At 33.2% G+C, this 26,746-nt stretch overlaps 3 protein-coding genes across 3 annotated transcripts; all 3 read left to right on the top strand.

The window, feature by feature from the left end:
• Positions 1-450: 450 nt before the first annotated feature.
• LOC109807674 (putative invertase inhibitor) lies at positions 451-1,356 on the top strand. The gene has a single exon (XM_020370251.3). It carries the CDS (start codon positions 683-685, stop codon positions 1,265-1,267), a length of 585 nt encoding a protein of 194 aa, XP_020225840.1. The 5' UTR covers positions 451-682; the 3' UTR covers positions 1,268-1,356.
• Positions 1,357-3,040: 1,684 nt separating this feature from the next.
• RAD51 (RAS associated with diabetes protein 51) lies at positions 3,041-6,017 on the top strand. Its single transcript, XM_020372524.3, has 9 exons — positions 3,041-3,297; positions 3,471-3,615; positions 3,710-3,820; positions 3,920-4,011; positions 4,163-4,257; positions 4,352-4,465; positions 4,737-4,866; positions 5,202-5,323; positions 5,411-6,017. Exons 1-9 carry the CDS (start codon positions 3,190-3,192, stop codon positions 5,532-5,534), a joined length of 1,041 nt encoding a protein of 346 aa, XP_020228113.1. The 5' UTR covers positions 3,041-3,189; the 3' UTR covers positions 5,535-6,017.
• Positions 6,018-8,503: 2,486 nt separating this feature from the next.
• Positions 8,504-26,494, top strand: LOC109807604 (sec34-like family protein). The gene is made up of 25 exons (XM_020370156.3): positions 8,504-8,715; positions 8,938-9,021; positions 9,106-9,213; positions 9,313-9,357; positions 9,446-9,520; positions 9,623-9,718; positions 10,147-10,224; positions 11,138-11,223; positions 11,363-11,429; positions 11,581-11,643; positions 11,757-11,858; positions 12,042-12,146; positions 12,241-12,333; positions 14,575-14,663; positions 15,230-15,449; positions 16,502-16,588; positions 17,226-17,342; positions 17,450-17,482; positions 17,715-17,801; positions 17,883-17,945; positions 23,921-24,037; positions 24,742-24,834; positions 25,093-25,218; positions 25,666-25,766; positions 26,123-26,494. Exons 1-25 carry the CDS (start codon positions 8,632-8,634, stop codon positions 26,250-26,252), a joined length of 2,349 nt encoding a protein of 782 aa, XP_020225745.1. The 5' UTR covers positions 8,504-8,631; the 3' UTR covers positions 26,253-26,494.
• The last annotated feature ends 252 nt before the right edge of the window (positions 26,495-26,746 follow it).

The following is a 26,746-nucleotide window of genomic DNA, read 5'->3' as shown; positions in this document are numbered from 1 at the left end:
CTGGCATCTACGTTGTTTATTAAACAAAATGGATCAGTAGCTGATAGACATTTGTTTAGGTTTTAAATTTGTCTTTGTGTATCAATTAGTTTTTGTAGGCGACTCCAGAGAATCTTCTAGTTAAGAGACATAAACTAGTTTTTCAATGTAATGTGATCTATTTAAGGAATTATTTTTTCTCAACAAATACTGTTTTGTGCTCACGGACTTCTATACACACAGATCTTGAGGATTAAACTTTTGGAAACATGATTATCTATCAATTATACATTTATACTACACCACGTTTGTATATTGATGGATAAAACTTACATGCATTATTATAAGTGTTGCTGTATATATTTAAAACATATACCAACAATAATAAGCATTAAAACTTTTGGCCGTATGTTTAAAGAACATGATCATCTATCAATTATATTACACCAGGTTAGTATATTTGATGGATAAAACTTACATGCATTAGTATAAGTGTTGTTGGTGCTGTTTTTTAATCATAATTAAAATTTTACATTTCTATATTAAATGACGCGTATTATTAATGTAAAACACCAGTTATGATTGTGATTAGAAAACCAACAATACCTATGATTCTGTACTTTAAGTTTCGTCCATTTTGGATTAGTTTAGTTACAACATTATATATGACACTTGCAGAGCCCCTAAACAATCAGAGGCAGACATGGCATCAAGGAAAACTTTCAACCTTGTTCTGCCCATTTTGTTGATGAATTGCTTTGTTCAGCTTGGTCAATGTGGTAGGCCACATAACGCAGAAGAAAGAGAGGATTTGGTCACAGCAACTTGCAAGCACACCCTTCATTTTCAAGTATGCATTTCTTCCTTGAGATCAGTCCCTGGCAGCAGCAAGACATCAGATCTAAAAGTGCTTGCTGAGATTGCATTGAATCTGACCACAACATATGCTGCAGATACTTTGTCCTATGTCTATCAGCTGCAATCTTCTTCTGCTTCAAATGGCTCCAATAACAATTACGTGTCCCGTTGCTTAAGTGACTGTGTGGAGGAATACTCAGAAGCCATAGAGAACTTGCATCACTCAAAACATGCACTTGCAAATGGAGATTGTGACAGAGTGGATACGTTGGTTTCTGCTGCTATGTCAGATGCTGAGACATGTGAAGATGGCTTCAAGGACATGCAAAGTGAAGACAGTGAATATTCCAACTCTCCTCTTACTGAACGTAATCGTTACTTCTCTCAACTCTGTAGTAATGCTCTTGCCATTTCAAAACTACTAGTTTGAGTCAATCTTGTTCTTCCAAGGTGCTGTTAATGTTATATTATGTTAACAATGATTTATATCTATGCTAATGTTTTTACTTATTAATGTCATGTTTTTGGTTTTTTAAAAAGTATTCCGTTACCAACTAAAGTATGTGATAAAGTATCAAATCAACAAGTATTACACGTTACAATTTTTGATGTGGCAAATACCTTGTCCGTGATAATAACCTTTTGTATTTGCTTAAAAATAAGTATTGAATAATAGTTGTGAATTATATATATTATTTAATTAAACACATTTTACTTTTATTTTTAAGCTAGTATTTTAAGGCACTTCATCGTTTTTCTAATTATCATGCAAGAATTCAAATCTCTTCCTCAAAAAATAGGTTTTTTTTTTTGTACTAATAAACTTTTTTTCTTTTATACATTTCACAAGAAAAAAATACCAACAAATGTTTTTTTTTTTTTGTATAATGGATAAAAATATACAGTTTAAATAATTTTAATTTAAACAATTTATTGAAAATTAATTGAGAGATGCAAGACTTAACAAATATTAGAATTTGAGTTTACGATTTAATCAATTCCAAAAAAAACTAATTCGTAAAGTAAAAAATGTTAAAACCTTGCAAAAAAAAATTACATTTATTATATCTCTAATGACATCTTATCATTTTTTTCCGATGTAAAAAATCATCTCAACAAATTATAATGGTATTTCAATACCTTAAATTCATATATGTTTTTTATACAGGTTGAAAGTATTTTTGATTACATATATTTTCTTTTATTATATCATTGAACATCCTCATCATTCTTTTATTAAGATAATTATGTTTTAATATATATGACTATTTCTAAAAAATTATAGTTATTGTCAAAGTTCATAGTATTTAAAAAGTATTTTTTTATCTTAACTTTAATAATTTCTTTTTATACTTGTATTTGAGTATATTGGCATTCTCGATTTTATGAGGGTAATTCGACAAATCTCAATGTCACATATTGCATCTACTCCCTTCTTTATATTATGACTTTAAGCAATTAGTCTAACAACAAAAGAAAATCGATTGGTTCGATCAACTAAAAAAGTCAATTACATTGACTTTATTGGGAAGTCAATTTAATTATTTGGTCAATGGGTAGATTAGATGTATCCAATCCTCAACCTTAAATGCTTGAATGAAGAGACTCAAGTAAAAAGGTCACTCAATTAGATCAAACAATGAAAATTTTATATAAAATTTTCTATCTAAAATAATCAAATTTAAATGATGATTTTCTTTATGTTGAAGTGGGAAACATCACAATGTTTGTAACTATTAGTTATGGTTGAAAAAAAAAATATTGTTGGAGCATTCAATGAGTAGTCAATCTTTGTATGCAACCATATTACCTTTATACTAACATCATCTCCTATCTTTCGAAATTTTATGTATGTAACTTCCCTTTCTACTAACATCATGTTTTTGGAAAGTTTATGTATGTAATTATATCCCTATGACCCATAATCTAAGAAACAATTTTATCTTGTTATATCAATTAAATTTTATTTTTACAAAATTTTAAGAAACGAGATATATAATCACTATAATTGAAATTATAGTAAACTATATTAATAAATACAACCCCTTCCCCCAATTAAATAAATAGGAATTGGAATAAATGACCCAAACAAAAACCTATTTTTGTATTGGGCCGTCTGAAGACAAAATGGGCCTCTTTGTGTGTTTTAACTAATTAATTAATTTCTGGAGGGAACGTTTTGTATAAATATATCTCATATTTTCTTGTTAAGCTTGTCAAGTAAGCTTCTTGGTTTGGGGCCACAGAAGAATTATTTTGGCGCCTCACCAATTCTTTTGAATCTTCACCCTCTCTTCATTCTTCTCTTCACCCACTTGGCTTCGTTCTCGTCAATTGAATCTCTGAGGGGTCATGTCTGCAACTGCAACCATGGAGCAGCAACGCCACCAGAAAACGCCCCAACAACAGGACGAAGCCGAAGACATTCAGCATGGCCCTCTTCCCGTCGAGCAACTTCAGGTCCCTTCTCTTCAAAGATCCCTTCTTGTTCATTATTTCACCAACCCCATTAATCTAATTTCCTCCATTTCGCTTTACTGCCTTCAATTACACCCTCGCCACCATTTTTTTAGGTCAAGATTCCCCCTTTTCGTGTTTTCTGCTTATACCCTAATGCTTAATTTTAATCTCAGGCATCGGGCATAGCCGCCACAGACGTCAAGAAGCTTAAAGACGCGGGCATTTGCACCGTTGAATCCGTTGCTTACACTCCCAGGAAAGACCTTTTGCAAATCAAGGGTATCAGTGAAGCCAAAGTTGACAAGATCATCGAAGCAGGTAAAGAAAACACCTTCACCCTTGTTTCCCTTATTGCCCGTTTCTTGTAATTGTGAAGGTCTTGTGACGTTTGTTTTCTGTTCTTTATTGACAGCTTCTAAGCTTGTGCCTATGGGGTTTACCAGTGCCAGTGAACTCCATGCCCAGCGCGATGCAATCATTCAGATTACCACGGGATCAAGAGAGCTTGACAAGATATTGGAGGGTAAGAATCAGAAACAATTAAGACCTTTTTAGGGTTTATGGAACATCGTGATTTTTAATGTTGGAGTGTCTTGACTTGATATGTGGTTCTTTCTATCAGGTGGAATTGAGACTGGTTCTATCACTGAGTTATACGGTGAATTTCGATCCGGGAAGACTCAGCTGTGTCACACTCTGTGTGTCACTTGCCAAGTGAGTAGTGTAGTTTCCTTTCATGCTCATGCTCAATGACAGTTGCTCTAGTGCACTCGGTTTTAAAGATTGAGTTTGTGAAACTTTTGGTTTTAATCGAACTGTAATTCTCACGCCTTCACCTAATTCTGATTCATTGTTGATGTCGTAGTTGCCGCTAGACCAAGGAGGTGGTGAGGGTAAAGCTATGTACATAGATGCTGAGGGCACATTTAGGCCTCAGCGACTCTTACAAATAGCAGATAGGTATAAAGAATGATTCTTGATATGAATTTTCTGCTTCCATGTATATGTGATATATGTAATGCGTTCAGTGTTAATTTTTCTTTGTGCTCTGCAGGTTTGGGCTGAATGGTGCTGATGTATTGGAAAATGTGGCTTATGCTAGAGCATATAACACTGATCATCAATCACGGCTTCTGCTTGAAGCTGCGTCAATGATGGTGGAAACAAGGTGTGATTTGCGATGGATCCCTTTGTTCAATATTGTTAAGATCTGCCAACATTACCATTTTACCACACATAATGATGCTCAAGTGAATAATACCATAATAATTTGTTCTCATCTTGCTTTATCACGGGGTGGTGTTGTTACTAGCTGAAGTGTTTTATTCCTTCATATTTTTTTTTCTTGTGCTAGAGCTGTAAGATTTTCTGTAACCAGCGATATCTGATTGTGGAAACTCTTTTTGTTAGCGGCTTACATTTTGATTGTATATACACAGGTTTGCTGTAATGATAGTAGACAGTGCTACTGCCCTCTATAGGACAGATTTTTCTGGAAGGGGGGAGCTTTCAGCCCGGCAAATGCATCTAGCAAAGTTCCTGAGGAGCCTTCAGAAATTAGCGGATGAGGTAAAACTCCTAGTTGGGCTGGCAGTGCACCTAACCTTCTAGGTTAAACTAATTCAAGCTTCTATCTTAGTATGTTAAATTATGCGGCATACCATGTCTCACAAAGGCTGTTATGTGGTTGACAGTTGGTCAACTAATAGTTTGGATCCATACTATGACAGTTTTGATGTGAGATGGTTGATGCTAAAAGCCTGTAGAACTTAGTTAAAACTTTTAGGTTTTCCCCGTATGATCTTCTTGTTGTTTGTTGTGTGTTGGAATAAGAAAAAGTCTCAACTAATAATTATACATAATCAGTTTGGAGCTAATAAATTTTTCTGATTTTCTAATTGTAGTTTGGTGTTGCTATCGTCATAACAAACCAAGTAGTTTCACAAGTAGATGGTTCTGCAGTCTTTGCTGGACCTCAAGTCAAGCCTATTGGAGGGAACATTATGGCTCATGCTACAACAACAAGGTACGAACTGCAAATATGAAATGTCTAGGTTTAGTTCTTGTCTGAGGTCGTTCACACCCTGGATGTTAATTAATTTCTTGATGACAGGCTGGCTCTCAGGAAAGGCAGAGGGGAAGAGCGAATCTGTAAAGTGATAAGTTCTCCTTGTTTGGCTGAAGCTGAAGCAAGGTTTCAGATTTGTGGCGAAGGAGTTTCAGATGTTAAAGACTAGCCAAATTTAGCCTGTGTAGATCTTTTTTACTTTTTGCTCGTGTCTTTTTGTAAGGTACAGCAGTTGGACCCTATTTGAATAAACTTTTTAGTAAACACTTATAGGAAAAGAAAAATTTTTGGTTAAGGAATTAAGATTTTATCATTAGTTAAAACTAACTTATGTATAAGTTAAAATTAGCTTTTGGAGAAATTATTTTAACTTTCACATAAGTTAGTTTTAACTAATGGATTTCATTATACCAATTTTTTTCTTCTTCTCCTATAAGTAGTTATTGAGAAATTTATTCAATCAGGGTTTTGATTTTGAATGTATACAAAATCAAATTTTGCAATATTTACAGTTTGGTGGCCCCAATTTTTAGCCCGTGCCAGTTGCCCATTTCCTCTCTTTGCTACATTTTGTGATATCGATATTGATACATTTGTAGTTACTAACTATTGAAGTATAGATCCACAGTTTTACGCTGGCTTTTGAACTGAATATTTACATCAGTACTAATAGAAATAGAGAAAAAAGGATCAACAAAGTTTATACGACTAAGGTACTTGTATTAAACTGAGGTATCGTTATGCGATTAAGATTAAAAGTATATCTATTTATTTATTATATATTGTGAATTTTACACGAACTTGGTAAATGCATAGAACATTCGACTAAATACCTCCATGGTTGACTTATATTAGTTATCACCACGAAACAGCAAGCTTCAATGTAGATGCAATTGTTTGGGGGTAAATTCTGTTACGGAAGTCTTTCCAAACTCTCATTATCATGTCAACTCTAGTAAGTTTGATTAGTTAATTCTAGTTTTTCAATGTATGAGTAAATTTGTGAGCAAACTAACCTCATAATGTATTTCAATATTTTTAATAGATGAATATTTTGATGGCACAACACTAAAGTTAACCTAGTGGTCAAGAATTATGGTATTTTAATATCTTAATAAATGAATGTTTTGATGAAACAATATTAATGTTGACTTAGACAACACTAATGTTGACTTAATGGTGGAATTGTGATAATATGCGTAAGATTCGATAGCATAATTTATTAACAAATTTATCTTCTTATTTAAAAAATGTTTCATTCTCTGTCTCTCTTTAATCCACATGATAGTGGAACATATTTTGATGAGGATTTAGGAAAGAAATTATTTTGTCTTTTTTTCATCTCTTTTGAACTATTCTTTTCAAAATTTACAATATTAAACACATTTTAGAGACACAAAAGGAAAGAAGAAAATATATGGGCGAAGGAAATTTAAAAAAAATGGAGTGAAAAACAGAAGAGGGAGTATAGACTTATTTTCTAAGTAAGCATTAAAAATATTAAATTTGACCTCTTAAATAATTACTTGATCAAAATTTGACCCCTCTATCAAAATGGTAGAGATTTTAATCGTTTATTTATTTCACATAAATTATATATTATTCCCGATATACTAAGGATGAATTTGAGGATCACTTATCATTATTTTAAGAATTAAATTAACATTATTCATTTTTTGAGTATTAATTATTACACCACATACTAATTATATACCTAAAAAAAATAACTAAAGGGCTAAAATCCCTCGTTTTGAAATTTTGAGAGATGATTTTGTATTTTAGATTATCGTGAATTTAAGTCCAAAGTATTATTAAATAATAGTCTTTTTTTTTGTTATTAAAAAAATAAGTTAAAGCAAGACACAAATTAATTACCTATTTTATTTCTATACAAATTTATATAAAAGAATAAAAAATATAAAAAAAATTAAATTCAATATTAAATTTCTAATAAAAATGAAGAGATTTATCTAATAAATATTAGTCTAATACACTCATAATATTTATAAGTTTTAAAGATATTGTGTTCCTAATTTTGAAAATAAATTAGCTCAATAAATTTAAGTTTGTTAATAAAGCGTAAAGCATCTACGGTCAACTTCCAAATAGTTGTTGCGAGATTTATTATTATTTTTTTTCCAAAATAACCTTGAGTGCATTAAATATTTTTTATAGTTTTAACAGAGACTAACAGGTAAAAGGTACTCTGGGACTACATTATATTAAAAGAAAATAAATAAATAAGAAAAAAAATGAAAAGTTATTTATAAAAAAGATAATTATTAAAAAATAAATAAAGGATAAAATAATCTATATAAAAATGAAAACTAAAATATACACAAACATAATATTTAATTAAAAAATATATTTTTTTCTAATTTTTTAAAATAAAATAATATAATAATAATAATAAAAATAGAGATCAAAATAATTATCAAAAAAGATAATATTAAATAAACACATATAAGATAATATTAATATAAAATTATTAATAAGTATAATAATTTGATAAAAGTTATTACATTCTTTAAACCTTTCTGTCCCTATATATATATATATATACATATATAGTACCTTTTGTATATATGATTCGACTTCTTTCACAATATTTTCGTTTACTTCTGTATTTTTAATTCTTCACCTCTTATATGTAATTGAGTGAATTTTAAATTAAATAATTTGAAGAACATGTATAAACTCTTTAAATGTTTTAATTATAAATATTAACAAAATTTAACATAAATACATATAAAATAATATGAAATTATAATTTAATAATTAAATTTTATATTTAATATAAAATTATTAAGAGAAATAATAATTTGATAAAAATTATTACATTATTTAAACCTTTCTCTCGCTCTATATATATATATATATATATATATATATATATATATATATTATTTTTGTATATATGATTCGACTTCTTTCACAATATTTTCGTTTACTTCTGTATTTTTAATTCTTCACCTCTTATATGTAATCGAGTGAATTTTTAATTAAATAATTTGAAGAACATGTATAAACTCTTTAAATGTTTATTTTTTTTAAACATTTTGATTTTATTATAAATTTAGCTAAATTAATTTTGTAATAAGAAGACAGACACCTTGCAATGCACACAACTGGTAGTTACGTTGAACTGAGAAACAAAACGCAGCGTTTGATGCGAAGAGACAAACTGGTTGTTATTATGTAAGGAAGAAGGGACAGGGGAGGAAGCAGAAGCAGAAGCAGAAGCAGAGCGAAGCGGTGACAGGAAAATGGGAAGCAGAGGTCCACCGCAATCTCATCCGAACTCCGCTGCCATTTCCAAGGGCTACAACTTCGCTTCCACTTGGGAACAGGTTTCAACACTTTTCCTCTCGCATCCAAATCTCGCTTCTCTTTTAGCCCTAGTTACCTCGATTTCGTAGATCTCGTGTTTTCTAATTGCATTTCCATTTAATTATTGTCACATCATCTTAATTAATCCTTTCACTCACAAATGAATCTCACTCCGTCGCGGATCAGATCTGCGACGTTATTTGCAGTGATTTGATTTTTTTTAAGTTAATTGTGTTTTGCAGAATGCTCCTTTGACGGAGCAACAACAAGCCGCGATTGTGTCGCTTTCTCACGCGGTTTCTGAGCGACCGTTGCCGCTCAAGTTGGTGAGCTTTTCTGTGCTTGTTCTACTGTCATTTACGTTTAATTGCTATTCTATTTAAACAATTTAATGTAATTCGCATGTGTAGGCTCAAGAGAATGTGTCGGTGCAAGACAATGCGTTGTCCGTTAAAACGAAGGATAGTTCTTTCGATGATGCTGGTGCTATCGAGACTGTTATGGTCAATACTAATCAGGCAAGTTGTCTGCGCAATCTGGTTTGTGGCTTTTAATGCTTGACATGAGTTTTTACGTGGTTTTTTTTTCTTTTCTTTTTTTCTTTTAATTTGATGCAGTTCTACAAATGGTTTACGGATCTCGAATCTGCCATGAAATCAGAGGTTTGTAGTTACTAGTCTTATTATGCCGCCAATGTTTCAGATTCTGTTTATTTTTATTGTTGATTCTTGACTTAGTCTCCAATTATAGACAGAAGAGAAATACCAACATTATGTGAATACTCTAACAGAGCGCATACAGACATGTGATGAAATTCTCCAACAGGTCATTTTCTATCTAGTTCTAGTGGGTTAGATGCGGCTAGCTAATTTGGCAACCGTTTTTTTCTCATTCAGTTCTCCATTTGGACGACTTGATCTTGTGCAGGTTGATGACACGCTAGACTTATTCAACGAACTACAGTTGCAGCATCAAGCAGTGGCTACAAAGACTAAAACGCTGCATGATGCATGTGACAGACTGGTATGGTGTTGTTACCTATCAGTCTATCACCTCAATTCTTTTTTATTTTTTTGAAGTGTTGGTTTGTTACCTATTAACCAATTCTTCTTTATTTTTTTAAGTGTTGGCTGGAATGATTGTAAAATTCATATTGTAGGTAGCGGTTGCTAGGGATCTCTTATTCCTTTAATAGTAGACCAAGTAGGTTAATGTTGTGTAAACTAATAAATCAGAAAAATAAGTTAAAGAAACTGAAGATTTTATGTCGCTTGTCTTCATTTTCCTTCATGAATGGTGAAAAAAATTTCTCTTTAGTATAAATGAATTAGATGCCACACATTTTGTTGGATTTATTATTCCTATTTGGAAGTTGAAAGTCTATGATCTTTTCTTAGATTTCTTCTTATGCTGAAATGACTGACCTGCTCACTATTATTTTTTTATTACAGCTACAAGAGAAGCAAAGACTAATTGATTTTGCAGAAGCACTTCGTAGTAAACTCAATTACTTTGATGAACTGGAGAATGTAAGGTTTGACTGCTGGCTTGACTGGATCTTTTTGACTTTTTCTTAGATTTAATTTTGCATTATTTTTTTTTCGTAATGATCTAATAGCATGTTACATCTTGAAGAATGTGAACACACTAATAGGACATACAGAATCAATGTCAATGTGTAATAGCACATGTAAAATTTATATGCTTCTAGTACCTTATAATATAAGCCACTGAAAGGTGCCATTTTGGTGGACATCAGGATGGTGCCACAATGAGTGCTAAGACAAGTTGTTTCCTGTGGAACGTGTAATAAAAGTGGGATCATTTTTGTATGTTTTCTGACATTGTGAAATTGGAAAACTTAGACACTTGCATCAAATTGATGATTGTTTTAGCAGTTTTTTTGAAAAAAGTATTTGTTGCTTGTGAAGATTGTATTTTTTTTTGGGTATGTATTACAACCACTTAATTGATACAATTACCACTTCTTTAGTCTTACTGTACTGTTGTAAGAAAAAAGTATTTGCTGCTGCTGCATTAATCTTCGAAATCTGCATGTTATATTTAACTTAAAAGTTGATATATATATATATATATATACACACACACACACACATATTAGTAGGGTCGAGATACTTTGTACTTCTATTAAAAATAAATAAAATTAGGATGGTGATCCAATTGGTACCGTGGTTGATCCTTGAGCCTCAAGGTCTTGGGTTTGATAAAAATAAATTTGTTAATAATAAAAGGGTATAATGGTTTACCAAATATGGAGATCAAAGTTGATACTAAAAAGAGTATCCCCTTAATATATTAGTATAGATATATTTACACACAGAGGGTTTAGAGGTCTTTGTTTTGTTCAGAAGTTTCACAAAACTTGAAGTAGTTATTATTTTTCATGTGATGTATATGGTGTGTTTAAATTCTTCTGTACAGGTTGCTACCAATTTTTATTCTCCAAACATGAACGTTGGAAATGAAAACTTTCTCCCACTTCTCAAACGACTTGATGAATGCATCTCGTGAGTAAAAATCCAGTTTCTTTCCTGTGCTTTGTACGTTTGGCATGCTCATTGTATAGAATGTCATTAAGCGATTTTAACTTTAATTTCTGTAGTTGAACAATGGATGTGATTATTGACATTTTTACTTTTAATCTAGGTATGTTGAAAACAATCCACAGTATGCAGAATCTAGTGTTTACTTGCTTAAATTTCGGCAACTCCAGGTATATAAATTTTACTTCCAGGAATTGTTAATTAGTTTTAGCAAACTTGTACTTTTTGATCTAATGTCTATGGCTAGAAGTCTATCCTATGATATCTCATGTTTGATAAATATTAATTTTAGTAATTTGGAAACATTGTTCATTTTTATAGTCTCGAGCATTGGGCATGATGCGTTCACATGTACTTGCTGTTCTTAAAGGTGCCTCTTCTCAGGTGAAGTTAATTTAACAGGTTGAGTGGATAATAGGTGTGCATATATGTATTCTACCAGGATATGAGTATTTAGAATCCTATGATAATAAATTTGGCATATACCTCAACATCAGGTCCAGGAAGCAATCCGTGGAAGTGGGGGTGGCAAAGCATCTATTTCTGAGGGAGTAGAGGCATCAGTGATATATGTTCGGTTCAAGGCAGCAGCAAGTGAGGTAGGCCTTTCCATTTGACATAAATATTTTGATTTGAAGGTTTATTTTGGACAACAAATAAGACAATCGTCAGCCTTGATGATTAAGCTTTTCTCCAGCGTATCTCTACCTCTCCTTTGTAGGAAAAAAAGAAGAAAAAAAAACTCCTTTTGTGCAGCTGATTAAGAACTGTAACTTTTGCAGCTTAAGCCACTACTTGAAGAGATTGAAAGCAGGTCTTCAAGGAAAGAATATGGGCAAATCCTTGCAGAATGCCACAGACTATACTGTGAGCAACGCCTCTCTTTGGTGAGAATTTACTTGCTTGGTCATTGTATGTTTGTAATATTTTCTTTTCAACCTTCTCAACTTATGGCAAGATTCTCTGTTTCATTCCATGAAGATAAGGAGTATTGTTCAGCGACGAATATCCGAGTTTGCCAAGAAAGAGGCCTTGCCATCATTGACTAGATCAGGATGTGCATATCTCATACAGGTACGGCAATTTGTTAACACCATGATGTCTTTTTTATTGCTTTTAGTCATTGGTCTCTTTTTTGAATATACAATGAAGGCAATTCTCGCCATGACATCTGTGTTCATATTGGCTTTAGAGCTTAGACTTAGCTAAAAGTGGCAGAGAGAGCTATACTGAAATGCAGAAACTGGGCATAATTGTGGGAAAAAAAAAAGATGGAGAGATGCGTTGTGGGTGTGATTATTTAGAAAAGTAACTTTGACTTTTTACATTTGATATCCAAATCTCTAACTAACATTTGAATTGGACAAGGAGTTTTGGCAGTTTTGGGAAAAAATGAGGATGGAAATGTTCTTTTTAGTTTTTATTATTTATAAATATGTTTTTTTTGATAATGTTAACACATTGGGATTTTTAAAAAATGGAAACAAATATAAATTTTCAAGAAATCAAAATGTGATCGTTGTGCATAGATTTTGAATTGCAAATTGGCTGATATTCTGCACTGAACATGGCTATAACAACAACAACCAGGTCTTGTATATCATTATGTGGGGCTGACAATATGGATAAAATGATGTCGTTGGGTTGTATCAAAAACCAAAATTTCAATAAACCATTAGAGCAACTCTTTTTTAATTGTTTCTCCAAAGGTTTCTTAGATATTCCTTTATCCTTTTTAATCGTATTGTCTTCCAATTTGATCATGTGTTCCTTTGGTATTTCTTTTGAAGTTTGTATTTTCTCTTTTGGAAGGATGAATTTATTAAAATGTCTTTACATACGAGTATAATCATATTTTAGTTTAGCTTAAATACTCTGCAGTGCTTCCTGTTTTGTATTTTAATTAATAGTTGTGTTAATTTGTTTTGATTAAAAAAGCAAGTTATACAACATAATTTTAAATCCTCTAAATCATTTAGTTAATTATCACTTTGTTAAATAAATAGGAAGAAAAAGCATACAATCTTTCTCAACTTTGGGATCAATACTCTGTGGCTTTGAATTCCATCAGTTAATGCCCTCAATTATTTGTTTTTGTTAGTTCATCTTTGTTTTCAACCTATGAAGCACGGATACTTCAATTTGCTTCACGTATCCGTATCCGATACGTATCCGACACGATACTCTTGGATACTTCACTGATACATGTCAATGAAGTATCCTACTATAGCCTTTAAAAATATTATAAAAAATTTATTCAATTTTAATACTTTCAGATACTTCACCGATACTTATTAGTGATACGTATCGATAAAGTGTTCAAATTTTTGAAAAAATTATGAAATATCCATTACAGCTAAATAAGATATATAAACATGTTTAATATAGAAACATAGAACTATTGGTCCTTGCTGAACTATAAATGAAAATTGTCTTCTATATAGATAATTTTAAAAAAGGAATGAAATTAGAAATATTAATTCTATTTGCAAATAATAAAAAGTAATTTATGATGAAATGATTTATAATTTATTTACTTTTAGTAATGTACAATAAGTATGTTTTTAATTTGGATATGCAAAATAGCTATTATATATTAAATATTTATGAAAATTACAAGTACACATTTATTATATTGTATGAACATTTATTATATATGATGACACGTATCTTACAAGTATCGTATCCTATATATTTTTAAATAATCGTATCGCCGTATCGTATCGGTGCATCATAGTTTTCAACAAGCCCATGTGTTAGTTCCAATTGCAAGGTGTGGGACTTGAGTCCCACATTAAGTATTGGATTCTAGTGTGGGGTTTATAAGGTCTCAAGCTCTCCAACTATGATGAGTGCCTTGGTAGGTTTTCCAAAACTGAAAGTTGCGGGGTTTATTGGCTGAAAGCCCCTAGGCTGGGGGGGGGGGGGGAGATCAAGGGGGCTTAATTTATTTGTTTCCTTATAGATTGCAACATTATACAAAGCATACAGATTTTCAGCCGAAGAATAAATGTTAATCTTGCAATTATTCTATTTGTTTTTATGCTAGATGTAAACTTTTAATGATTTTACTTGGCCATATCTGTTAGGATATAAGGAGAAAAGGTGTTTAGAGTATTAATTAGGTAGTTAGAGGAGTTTATTAGATATATAAATAGGGAAGGATAGTAGGATGAAGGGGGAATAAGTTGTCATCTGTAAATGGAGCACTAGCTCTTTGTGAAGGCCCTTGGAGGAGACATTTATCCCCTATTCCTTGTGTCCTAACAATATCTTTATGGCAGGAAGTCTTATTGATTGTAATTTGAAGTGCAGGTCTGTCAACTTGAACACCAACTTTTTGATCATTTTTTCCCAGCTTCTTCAAAGGATATTTCAAGTTTAGCTCCATTAATGGATCCTCTGTAAGTTTGTGTTCCTGTTAATAAGATACTTGTTTTAATTTTCTTTGAACAGGAGAAACATTCATTAGAAGAAAGAAAAGGAACATAAGTACCAAAAAAAAGGTTTTATTCAAGAATTCCTATTATTCCTTTCATTTCACTTGATACCTTGGAAGTTGGAATTCACTGTTTAGTTATGAATAATTGGATATGAAAGGAGCTTTCACATAGTGGATTGGTAGCTCTTTTATTGTGCTTCGTAGAGCATAACCAACGGGGGAGAAGGTGCAGCTTATGATATAGTCCTTTTGTATGTCCCAAGTGCAAGAATTAGGAATCTTTGGAAGTTTGCCTAGGAATCATTCTGGGAATGTATCACATATCCATATATAGTGGAAGTGAAGGAGCGTTAGTGCTTGATGCATGTCCAAGTTTCTTTGAGGCACCCTCCTTTGGTTTTTGATACTTAAGTCCATCTTTCTCATTTTCTGTTTTAATTGTTTAATGTGAATGTCATTCATTAAAAGCAAAATTTCATAAACGTGTATAGTGTATGCAACTCTTGATTTCATCAATTTTGGTTGCAGGTCAACATATTTGTATGATACACTGCGTCCCAAACTTGTTCAGGAAACAACTATTGATTTTCTTTGTGAACTTGTTGATATACTTAAAATGGAAGTCTTGGGGGAACAACATAGTAGGAAGAGTGAATCACTAGCTGGTCTTCGTCCTACATTTGAGAGAATTTTAGCAGATGTTCATGAGCGGTTGACATTTCGTGCTCGGACTCATATACAAGATGAGGTAGGTTACTTGTTGGTTTGTTATTTTAATTATTATATTTTGTTATGACTTCTTAGTTCTTTAATTTACCTGTTGAAGGTATTTCTTTTTGTTGGATTTTGTCCCTTTGGTTCTGTTCTCCACCTCGTTACTGGAAGGGAAAAATACCAATACCTGTAGAACTGTGTCAATTTTGTTCATTTGCTCAAATTTTCTTGCCTATTTTTTTTTTCCTCTTCTTGGTAGCCCTCTTCCTGATTCCCCTTCTCTCTCTCAAGTCTCAAATCCCTCCCTCCATTTGTTCTTTCCCTGTCTCCATCTCAAAACTGCTTTTGCTTTGCATCAATCACCATTAAGACTGCGCAAAAAAATTGTGCTGTTGTGACTTATGTTTGAAGAGAGAAACGAGTTTTTTTTTTTTAATATGCTTAAGTGAGTTTTCCACCCACCAGAATGGATTTATTTATATTCAACAGTATTACAAAGATAATTAATAGCACAAATTACAAGAGGAAAATTAAGACACCACTACTTCCTATGATGCATCGAACCTAGCTATACCAAGTATCTAGGCAATTTGGAAAAATAAATATTAAAATTCTTATTTTCTAAAATATTCCTATTTCCAACAACTTACCTACCGGTACCCTGCTCTGCTTGTGTTGCCCTTACTATGCATCAAACAGACAAACACACTCATCAACTCCTTTCAACGTATTTAGATGATTGGAGTAAATGATTTTCTGTTGGGATACAAGGAATAGAAAAGAAATCTCCTCCAAAGGTTTCGCCTTCATAAAGAGTTAATGCTCAATTTAAAAATGACAACTTATTCCCCCTCCATCCTACTACCGTTCCCTATTTATATATAGAATAAACTGCTCTGTCCTAACATTCAGTCTTAATAATCATACTGTCAGATTAGATGTATTGTTTATATTTTATGAATGGTTGACACTTTTTTGGCACACCATATTTAGCTCCTTGGGGGTGATTGTTACTTACTATAATAATTTAAATTTCTTTTCAAATATCTTGGTTTCTAGAAACCTTATTTCTTTATCCTTTTATAGATAGCGAATTACATTCCAACTAATGAAGACTTGGACTACCCTGAAAAGCTGAAGAGATCCACTGAAAGTACTTCTGAGATCAATCCTGTAAAGTGTCTTCCTTATCAATTTATTGTTCTTTGCTGGAATATATATAATTCAGCAATGATTGTTTCTCACTAATGATGACTATCACATGCTGATTTTCCTACACTAATAGCTCATTAGATTTATTTAGTAATTAGAGTTCTGGTTGTTTGCTTGCTGCATTAGTTTCTTGTTTAGTAATCTGAACTTGGTCACTACTACGGTTTCATTCTTCTTTGTTTTTAGCTATGTCAACTACCAAATATTACCTTCTCTGAACTGGAAACTGAAATGGCGTACAGGATGTTGAGATATGATGGCTGAGGACTGTTGAAATATTGATGATATCATCGTGAATCAATTATTCTTCCCTTGGTTTTGCCTCCAATTTTGCCAAGAGAGCAAACTTGTGAATTAATTACTGAATATCTCATGCTTTTTGCACACTTACATGCATGCATGGCACTGTGTGGTTGTTGCATATTTCTTGTTTTTCACATGCTGGAGACCTCAACCAGACTTGTATATGTTTTGTGGTTAATGCAAGATATTTTCATGTATTCACGTGTTAGACAATTTGCTTTATGTAAGTAGATCTAGATTTGAAAACCATTTGTCTTTCATCGTTTGTAATTTGCAATTAGCTTTAAATTTGTAGGCTGATGGCAACCCAGAGATATTTAAAACATGGTATCCGCCCCTGGAAAAAACCCTATCTTGTCTTTCAAAGTTGTATCGTTGTTTAGAGTCTGCAGTGTTCACAGGTTTAGCACAGGTATTAGAGGTTTCACTTTAATTGTTTTTACTTCTCACCCCCTCACCCCCCCTCCTGAATTCTCTTTGAATATTTTATTGACAATTGGCTTTTGTTATTACAATCAGGAAGCAGTGGAAGTTTGCTCAATATCTATTCAGGTAAATGAAAAGTAAAAAATCATCTATGTAGTGTCATGATCATGATTATGTTAATGTAATATAAATATTATTAACACATATTAGGACTTAGGAGACGAAGCAGTGAAGGTCTGCACCTTTGTGGGGCATGCTATCTGTTCATCATGGTTATTTAAATTTGACAAAAGTATTTGATGCCTTGATATTTTCACTAGTTTATTTTATGCTTGCTGCTTCCTATTGTCTTCCACAGAAAGCAAGCAAATTAATTGCAAAGAGATCATCGCAAATGGACGGACAGCTCTTCCTTATAAAGCATCTTTTAATTTTAAGGGAGCAGGTAATCCTGTGGCAGACTTTCTTGTGTAACTATTTAGTAGATTTTATATAATTTGTGAGTAATGATTTTTTGGTTTTCCAGATTGCACCCTTCAATATTGAATTTTCAGTCACACAAAAGGAGCTTGATTTCTCTCATTTGCTGGTTAGTGTTTCTTAGCCCAAAATATATTTTGTGAGCTGAGTTCAATGCACTGCTGTTCTGATTTCAAACACTTGTCAAGTTTGCGCTCATTTCATTGTTTGCTAGATCTTATTGCCATGTAATGTGAGGAAAAACAAAGACCGTCCAATAAGTCTCAAATACAAAGCATGTGAATTCTCATCAGTTCATTTCACATAATTGAACTTCATTACAATGGAAAAAGTGTCTGGACTTGTAATTCTCTCTTCTGTTATGTTATGGACTTTCTTCTTGCATGGTCATAATTCTTATAAAAGGAAGCCTTTAACTTGGCATAGAAGACCCAGTATTATTGCAATTTCACCTGTGTTTGTAGTCATTGACTAGATGTACTAATTACTAAGAGGATTTTTGTTTTTTGTATTTTAAAAAATAGATAACACGTATACAAGGATAAGGATAAGATATCTTAAAGGGACAAACACATTATAAAACAATAGAACAAAGGAAAATAAACTAAGGAGACTAGGGAAGTAGTAGGGCAGCTCAACCCCGCTGCAATTGCAAATTGGATGACCCTACCCCAAAACAAATGTAGTGAGGAGATTCACTTAAACGATGCATAGTTTTTTCTCCGTAGGAGAAAAATGTGTCAATGTTCATCCAATGGATATAGATATCATAAAATAAAGAGGAAACTTTTGAAGTAAAATACTAATGATCTAATAAACTTCAAGAATCACTTGTTCTTAATCTGTTTGATTTGTGTATCCTTAGATCTACTATGTTAAATTTCTTAGTACATGGATGCTATGTAAAGTGTTTTTTCTAATAGTGGACTTTGCCTACTCTATTAAAATAATTGTTTATTATAATTATATGTTGTGCAGCTTTATAAAAGCTGTTTTTTGGCCCTAGCTATCTTAAGTAGTTAAGGGTTAAGGTCTTTAGGTTGTAGCCTTGCTTTTGCTGACAATTGTACTGATTCTGGTCCTTTTTGTGTGTGTGTGTATATATATATATATATATAATATACCAACTAAGAGCAATCTCTCTTCGAATTTTTTCCAAACATCAAATTTCAAGTTGGTATCATAGCGGGTTAGATCCTGCTTTGCCTTCTTAAGTCACCGGTCCACCACTATCCATTGTCATGCCCGTCATTGCCATTTTCTTGAGCGAACTCAAGGTTAGGTGTGCCTTGAGGGGCCCGACTCAACCTAGGAAGTCTCGTGCCCTAATAACCAGGCACGCTCCTCCACACATTATTTTTCTTTGGTGTCCCCTGCTTATCAGAATCTTGTCGGACCACTTCTAGCAGTTTTGTTGACTCCTTTTGGTCACACTTTTACCCTCAGTTAATAGTTTTGACCTACTTGGAGGTAAGGGTCGTGGTGTTCAAACTTCTTTTGCTTCATTCTTTTCATTGAAATGGCCTCGGTAGGTCCTATTTCCACTTTGGTACTCCTATCATTACAACTGCAAAATTGAGCTAGAAAAACTATTTGTCTTGGTTTGCCTGGGTGGAGTTGTGGTTCCTTTGTCAAGGATACCATGACCATTTGGAGAAGGAAGCCAATGCTATCCTTATCGAAAATAAATCCCAATGGCAGAAACTTGACTTCCAGCTATGTGCTCCTCTATTGCAATCAGTTGAGCTTGATGTATTAGAGATACTCATCATTTAAGACATGTCATTCTTTTTGGAAGGTGGGCCAAGGTATTTTTGCTAATGACATTCAACATCTTTTTGATGCAACCCAAAGAGTAGCTTCTCTCAAACAGACTTACCATGATATGGTCTCACATGTAGCTAAAGCTCGGGCTACAATAGAAGAACTAAAGATTTCTTGTGGGTGACTCATTGGACGGTGTTAACAAAAAACTTGATACAACATATATGGTTTTGATTTTGATAAGCTTACATTCAGATTTTGATCATGTACATGATCAGATTTTGGCCGGTGATCAAACCCCTTCCATGGACAACCTAGTCACTAGACTTCTTCGTGTTCTTACCTCAGTGAAAGATGAAAACTCAACTGAAACTATTGAAACTTCAATAGTGGTAGCACCTCATGGAAGAGGAGGACGTAACAACCAAGGAGGACGTGGTGGTTGAAGTGGACGTCCTCAGGGTGCATATTGTAAAAGAATGGGTCATATACAAGAAAATTGTTACTTGTTGCATGGTTTTCCTGACAAGGCAGCCCATGTGAGTAAATATGAAAAATTAGATTTGAAGTTTTTTGATGAGTACCAAACCAAAATATTTGAGGCTTAAATCTGAAAACTCCAACAGCAAAGCCCAATCTTCTTCTGTGCCAAGTGTTTCTATAGCATGTATTTCTTAATCTGTGGAAGGTCATGTTCCATGGATACTTGACTTAGGTGCCTCTGATTACATTTATGATAACAATTCCTTATTCTCATCCATTTCTTCTCCAAAAATTCTTCATCTTGTTACTGTAGCCAATGGGTCAAAAGTTGCATCTCCAGGAAATGGTCAAGTTCCTTTGCCTCCTTTAAAATTAAGTTTTGTTTTGCTCATCCCCCACTTGTAACTTAATCTCTCAAAGCCAACTGACTCGTTCATAAATTGTTCAATAACATTTGATGCTAACTCCTTTGTTATATAGGAACATGGTACGAGTCGTCTGATTGGCAAAGGACATGAATCACGAGGTCTCTATTACCTAGAAATTAGTTCGTCCATGTCTCTTTTTGCAACTTCAACACCAAAATTTTTGCATGATCATTTGAGCCACCCAAGTTTAGCAAAATTGAAGATAATGGTTCATAGTCTCAAGCAACTTCCAATTTTGAAATGTGAATTATGTCAATTAGGATAACATGTTAGGTCATCGTTTCCTAAACAAATCGACAAAAGATGTAACTCGGTTTTCTCTACCATTCGTTCAGACATATGAGGATCAAGCCGTGTCACATCTTTTGCTTTTAGATATTTTGTAACCTTCATTTATGAATTCTCTTGATGTACTTGGGTTTATTTAATGAAAGTTAGATCTGAACTCTTATCCATATTCATGTCTTTCTTTAATGAGATTAAGAACCAATTTGGGAAGAAATTAAAATATTCAGAAGTGACAATGCTGAAGAATATCTTCACAAGGTATTTTACATCAATCCACATGTCCTCACACACCACAACAAAATTGCATAGTAGAGAGGAAGAATAGACATCTCATTGAAACTGCACACTTCCATATGTTGAATATGAAGGTTCCTATACATCATTAGGGAGATATAGTCCTTACTACCTATTTTTTAATAAATAGAATGCTCTCTTCCTCTCTTGAAAATCAGATTCCTCATTCTTAACTTTTCCAAATGACCCTTTATTTCATGTCTTTCCTCTCTTGAAAATCAGATTCCTCACCTTCATAAAGGATACAAATGTTATTCTCCAACTACCAAAAGGTATTATATATTTGCATTTGATGTACCTTCTTTGGGGACACCTTTTTTCTCATCCTCCATGGACAATCTTGTTTCCATTCAATAGGTTCTTCTTGTTCCATCCTTTAATCTGATGATGAATCCTACTCCTTCTAACTCCAACCTAGATGAAAATTAGCCTCATTCTCATACTCACGATTTAGTTGAAGTTGTTCCACCACCCCTCAGTACATATAAGTGCAGGACACAACAAACTAATTTCACACTATTTGAAGACACGTGATCCTCCTCTAACAGCTTCCCCTGCCACTGGTCCTTCATCCTACACACCTTCTCATGACTCCGATTCAAATTGGCCCATTGCTATTTGAAAAGGTATTCGGTTTACTCATAATCCTCATCCTATTTATAATTTTGAGTTATCATCGTCTGTCTTCTTCATATTTCTCTTTTATTTCCTCTTTGTCATCTACTATTGTTCCTAAAACTATTAATGAGGCACTTGATCATGCTAGATGGTGACAAGCCATGATTGATGAAATGCAAACTCTTGCACACAATGGCATGTGGGAGCTTGTCCCTTTTCCTCCTAGAAAGCAAACTGTTGGTTGTAGATGGGTCTATGTTGTTAAAGTTGGGCCTAGCCCTAGTGGTGAAGTTGATAACCTTAAAGCTCAGTTGGTAGCCAAGGGATACACTCAAATTTATGGTCTTGATTATTGTGATACTTTTTCTCCCATGGCTAAGATCACCACAGTTTGGATCTTCCTTGCTATAGTGGCTATTTGTCATTGGCCACTCCACATGTTTGACATTAAAAATTCCTTCCTTCATGGTAACCTTGAGGAAGAGATTGACATGAAGCAACCTCTTGGATTTGTTACTCAGGAGGAGTGTGGTCTAGTTTGTAAATTGCATCAGTCTTTGTATGGACTGAAACAATCACCTCGAGCTTGGATTGGTAATTCAGTCACATTGAACAAATTTTTGAAATGAAACAAAGTGAGACAGATCATTCAATTTTTTATTGTCATTCGAATGGTCTATGTTGATGATATAGTTATTACAGGAAATGATGTTACTAGGATTTTTCAACTCAAAGAGCACTTATTCAGCCATTTTCATATCAAAGACCTTGGTTGTCTGAAATACTTTCTTGATATTGAAGTAGCTCAGTCAAAGGAAGGTGTTGTAATTTCACATAAAATATGCTCTTGATATTTTGAAGGAGACAAGTTTGGAAAATTGCAAGCCAATTAATAGTCCTATGGACCCAAATCAGAAGCTAATGATAGACGAAGGTGAAACATTTTCAGATCCAGAGAGAGATATAGGAGGCTGGCGGTAAAACTTATTTATCTCACTATTACAAGAATTGATATTTTGTTTACAGTTGGAGTTGTTAGTCAATTCATGTAGAATCCTCACATTGACCCTTGGAATGTTGTGATTCACATTCTCATATACGTTAAAAAGGCTCCAGGACAAGGATTGTTGTATGAGGACAAGGGAAATACTCAAGTCTTAGGGTATTGTGATGTGGATTAGGTTGGGTGTCCCATAGACAGGAGATCCACCACTAGATATTATGTATTCATTGGAGGAAATATTATTTCTTGGAAGAGCAAGAAACAAAGTGTTGTTGTCCGATCAAATGTGGAAGCTGAATATAGATCTATGGCTTTGGCTACTTGTGAACTTGTGTGGATTAAGCAACTCCTTCAAGAGTTAAAATTTTGGAAAGTTAAGTAGATGAAGTTGTACTGTGATAATCAAACAGCCCTTCATATCATATTGCCTCCAATCCAGTGTTTCATGAGAGAACCAAACTCATAAAGATTGATTGTCATTTCATTCAAGAAAAAATGTTGTCAAAGGAACTTAATACCGAGTTTACTAGCTCTAATGACCAGTTTGCAAACATTTTAACTAAGTCATTAAGAGGACCTAGGATTCAGTTTATATGTCCCAAGCTTGGTGCATACAACTTATACCCTTCAGCTTGAGGGAGGAGTGTTAAAATAATTGTTTACTATACGTTGTGCAGCTTTATAAAAGCTGTTTTTTAGGAAGTTTTAGGTATTATTCCTATTGTATTTTAATTCTTTATATTTGCTGTATCTTGCTATTAATACTAGGTTTGTATATTTAGAAACAATCCCACAATTATAGGGATTTGTTCCCTAGAATAACAATCCCACAATCACAGGGATTTTGTCCCCTAGAATAGGCTGTTCCTATTTCCTAATATAGCCAACAGGCTCATGTATAAATCTGATGTATCTCATGATTAAAATAATATATGAAACATATGATTTCTTCTAAATTTGAGAGTTAAGACTGTAGCCTTGCTTTTGCTGACAATTGTACTTGTTCTGATCCTTTTTTTTTTGTGTATATATATATATACCAGCTGAGAGCAATCTCTCTCAGAAATTTTGCCAAACATCAAATTTCAAGTCCTCCTAATAGTCATCATGTCACGATTAGGATTTAATTTTTTATTTTTCTGATTTAGCTTTACTGCTTTTAGTACCACTAATATGTTACACCTCTGAATATTGAATATGGTTCAGGAGCATCTACGAAGACTTCTAAGAGGTCAAGCCTCACTATTTGACTGGTCAAGATCGAGTTCATTGGCGAGGACATTATCTCCAAGAGTTTTGGAAAATCAAATTGACACCAAGAAGGTTTGTTGCTTTGTGGAATTGATATGGTTTGGTCAAATGACTCGTAAAGCAAACCTCTAGTTGATGTTTTGCTTGTACTTTCTTAGTTTGTTATTATTATCCTTATGCAAAATTAGATTAGAAACATTGATTAGACATAACCCTCTCAAAGTTGAGTTTAAATTTGGCATTGGGTCCTTTGAGAGTCTTAAATTTGATTTTAATTTCATTGTGATGTGCATGTATAATCAGTCACTCTATAAGCAGTCAATTTTTTCCTTGTATTAGTCACGCCATAAATGATTACATGCTTTTTTTTATCTTGGTTTCTTTCTTTCCCAGTTAATTCAAAAATAATTTCACTCCAAAGTATGTAATTATAAATGCAACCTTTTATACTGCTGCTACTGTCTAGTCTCTACTACAAAAATAATTGATTGGAGAATTATAAAATGGAATTTTCAGCAATGATGAGGAATTAAAGGAAAATATTAACCACTTAGAAAAATAGACAGTGTATTAACCTCATATTGACCACTCTTTACTAGGGAAAATATTAACCACTTAGAAAATTGGACCATGTATTAACCTCATTGACCACTCTCTACTCCTCCATCCCCTTAGTGTTCATATCTTCGCCAGCACTTTCCTTTCAGTAATAATTTTATTTTCATATGTTGCGGTATCAAATTTATATCTAGTGCCTTGACATACATTTCTTTCAGGAGTTGGAAAAGAGCCTAAAAGCCACTTGTGAGGAGTTCATAATGTCAGTTACTAAGCTTGTTGTGGATCCTCTGCTTTCATTTGTTACAAAGGTTTGTGTCCATAACCAAGTTATTTGTTGCTTTGCCAGCTGGTGTACTTAAAACTGATCCATGGCTTTAGAGCAAAGGCTCTTGTAAACATATAATCTAGTTTTATTACAATTTTTTTGTTATTCATATGCTCAATTCCTATGTCATAAACACATTTGAAATATTTCATTCTCGACAACAATCACTATGAGGATTTAACTTCTTCTATTGTCTTTATAGAGAGATTTTTTTATTAGGTTTTTCATTTTGTTTTTGTAGGTTACAGCAGTCAAAGTTGCATTGTCTTCAGGTGGTCAGAATCAAAAGCTAGAGTCAGCTATGGCCAAACCTCTGAAGGATCAAGCCTTTGCTACTCCAGATAAGGTGGCTGAACTTGTTCAGAAGGTAGGTCATTTCTTAAGTAGAATTTTAGAATTATTTATCCATTGAACTACAGAACATTCTGCTCTTAAAGTATCCTCCACAAGGAACTCTTACTCTTGGGTGATGATCAAAAAAATAAAAAATTAATGCCTCCAATCTCATGTCTAAAATAAGTACGGTAGTTTTAGATAAGTGCTGAATGTCTTTTTCCCAGGTATTTTATTGTTCATCACCAGCCAACGGAAAATTCCTTTACATAGAACTTGTGGTCTTGCAGAAACTCATCTACATCCCAGTGATTTCATGTGGAAATGAAATGAAAACACATGTTAAAATAGAAAATAATGTTCATCACGTTATCTAGAAATGAAAACACAAGTTAAAGTAGAAAATAACGTAAGTTTTTTAATTTACGTTTGTGAATCCCATTCTTTTATGGAGCTAAATTGATGTTCTGTGGTCTTATAGGTGAGGACTGCTATTCAGGAGCAACTGCCGGTGGTGATAGCAAAGATGAAGCTTTATTTACAGAATTCATCAACGAGAACTATACTTTTCAAACCAATAAAGTAAGTTTATATGAAACTGTATAGAATTACAGTTTAAACATTTTTCTGTATGCCTGTGCTGTGACAAGTGCAGCTTGATTATCATCCTATCATTTGATGTAAAAAAAACTAACGTCTTTCACTTGGGACTAAATTTTAAAATCTAAACTCTGGTAATTCACTTGGAGATCTTTTTTTTATCGATATAGAAATGTCAGTTAATTAGATGATGATCCGTTGTTCATTGACGCTGTTTGGTCAGAACCAACTGATTAACTTTAACGTTGGTTGATATTATCACTGGGTTTAAGAATGTTACTTTCTAGTTATGCAGAACCGTACCAATCTTAATGCTGTTTCTCCTCGTGTTCATGCAGGACAAATATTGTTGAAGCCCATATCCAAGTTCAATCCCTACTACAATCAGAATACACGAGTGAAGAGATCCAGATCATTAATCTGAAATCTGTACAGGATCTGCAAATTGAGCTTGATAATTATCTCTAATTTGTATGTAAAGGTCATTGGATGATTTCATGTCGATGTTTTCCCAGCTGGAGGATCTTTGAACAAGCATATACTTGGTTACATACATTCTAGATAATTTTGTAGAACTATTAGCAAGAGATGGCAGAGTTGTGATTTTGCTGCGGACGATCTATATACCCTTATTTTTAACACTGGTGGATGTTTTTGTTGTACATTTTTTTATTAGTCAGCAACAGACCCTATATTTACCCAGCCTTCCACAGGTTTTTGTTATAAGTTGTGTATCTAATTATGTTTGCTGTGGTTGACATGCGGATGATTACTCGCCTTCTGCTCTTTCATGCGATACTGATACACACCGACTTACGTGATGTTTGTATTGAACGGGGAGCAACGAGGAGAGGGTCATAAAGGAAGCATTTTACTTTTTTTATCTCATGTCCATGTTTTCGCTTGTTAGTGGTTCAGGTATCAGTGTTTCTGGTTTTTACGTGGAGGGAATATTGTACTCT

The sequence above is a fragment of the Cajanus cajan genome, chromosome 5 (genome assembly GCF_000230855.2).
Source record: "Cajanus cajan strain Asha chromosome 5, NIPB_CcT2T_4, whole genome shotgun sequence".
Taxonomy (NCBI): domain Eukaryota; kingdom Viridiplantae; phylum Streptophyta; class Magnoliopsida; order Fabales; family Fabaceae; genus Cajanus; species Cajanus cajan.
This window is presented reverse-complemented; position numbering and strand designations above follow the sequence as displayed.

Bases quoted from the DNA above. Each gene is read 5' to 3' on its own strand.
- LOC109807674 (XM_020370251.3), top strand. From the start codon at position 683: ATGGCATCAAGGAAAACTTTCAACCTTGTTCTGCCCATTTTGTTGATG.
- LOC109807604 (XM_020370156.3), top strand. From the start codon at position 8,632: ATGGGAAGCAGAGGTCCACCGCAATCTCATCCGAACTCCGCTGCCATT. The intron at 12,334-14,574 runs GTACGGCAATTT...TTTGAAGTGCAG, and splicing joins GATGTGCATATCTCATACAG to GTCTGTCAACTTGAACACCA. The intron at 24,835-25,092 runs GTTTGTGTCCAT...TTGTTTTTGTAG, and splicing joins TGCTTTCATTTGTTACAAAG to GTTACAGCAGTCAAAGTTGC.
- RAD51 (XM_020372524.3), top strand. From the start codon at position 3,190: ATGTCTGCAACTGCAACCATGGAGCAGCAACGCCACCAGAAAACGCCC. The intron at 3,616-3,709 runs GTAAAGAAAACA...CTTTATTGACAG, and splicing joins TGACAAGATCATCGAAGCAG to CTTCTAAGCTTGTGCCTATG. The intron at 3,821-3,919 runs GTAAGAATCAGA...TCTTTCTATCAG, and splicing joins GCTTGACAAGATATTGGAGG to GTGGAATTGAGACTGGTTCT.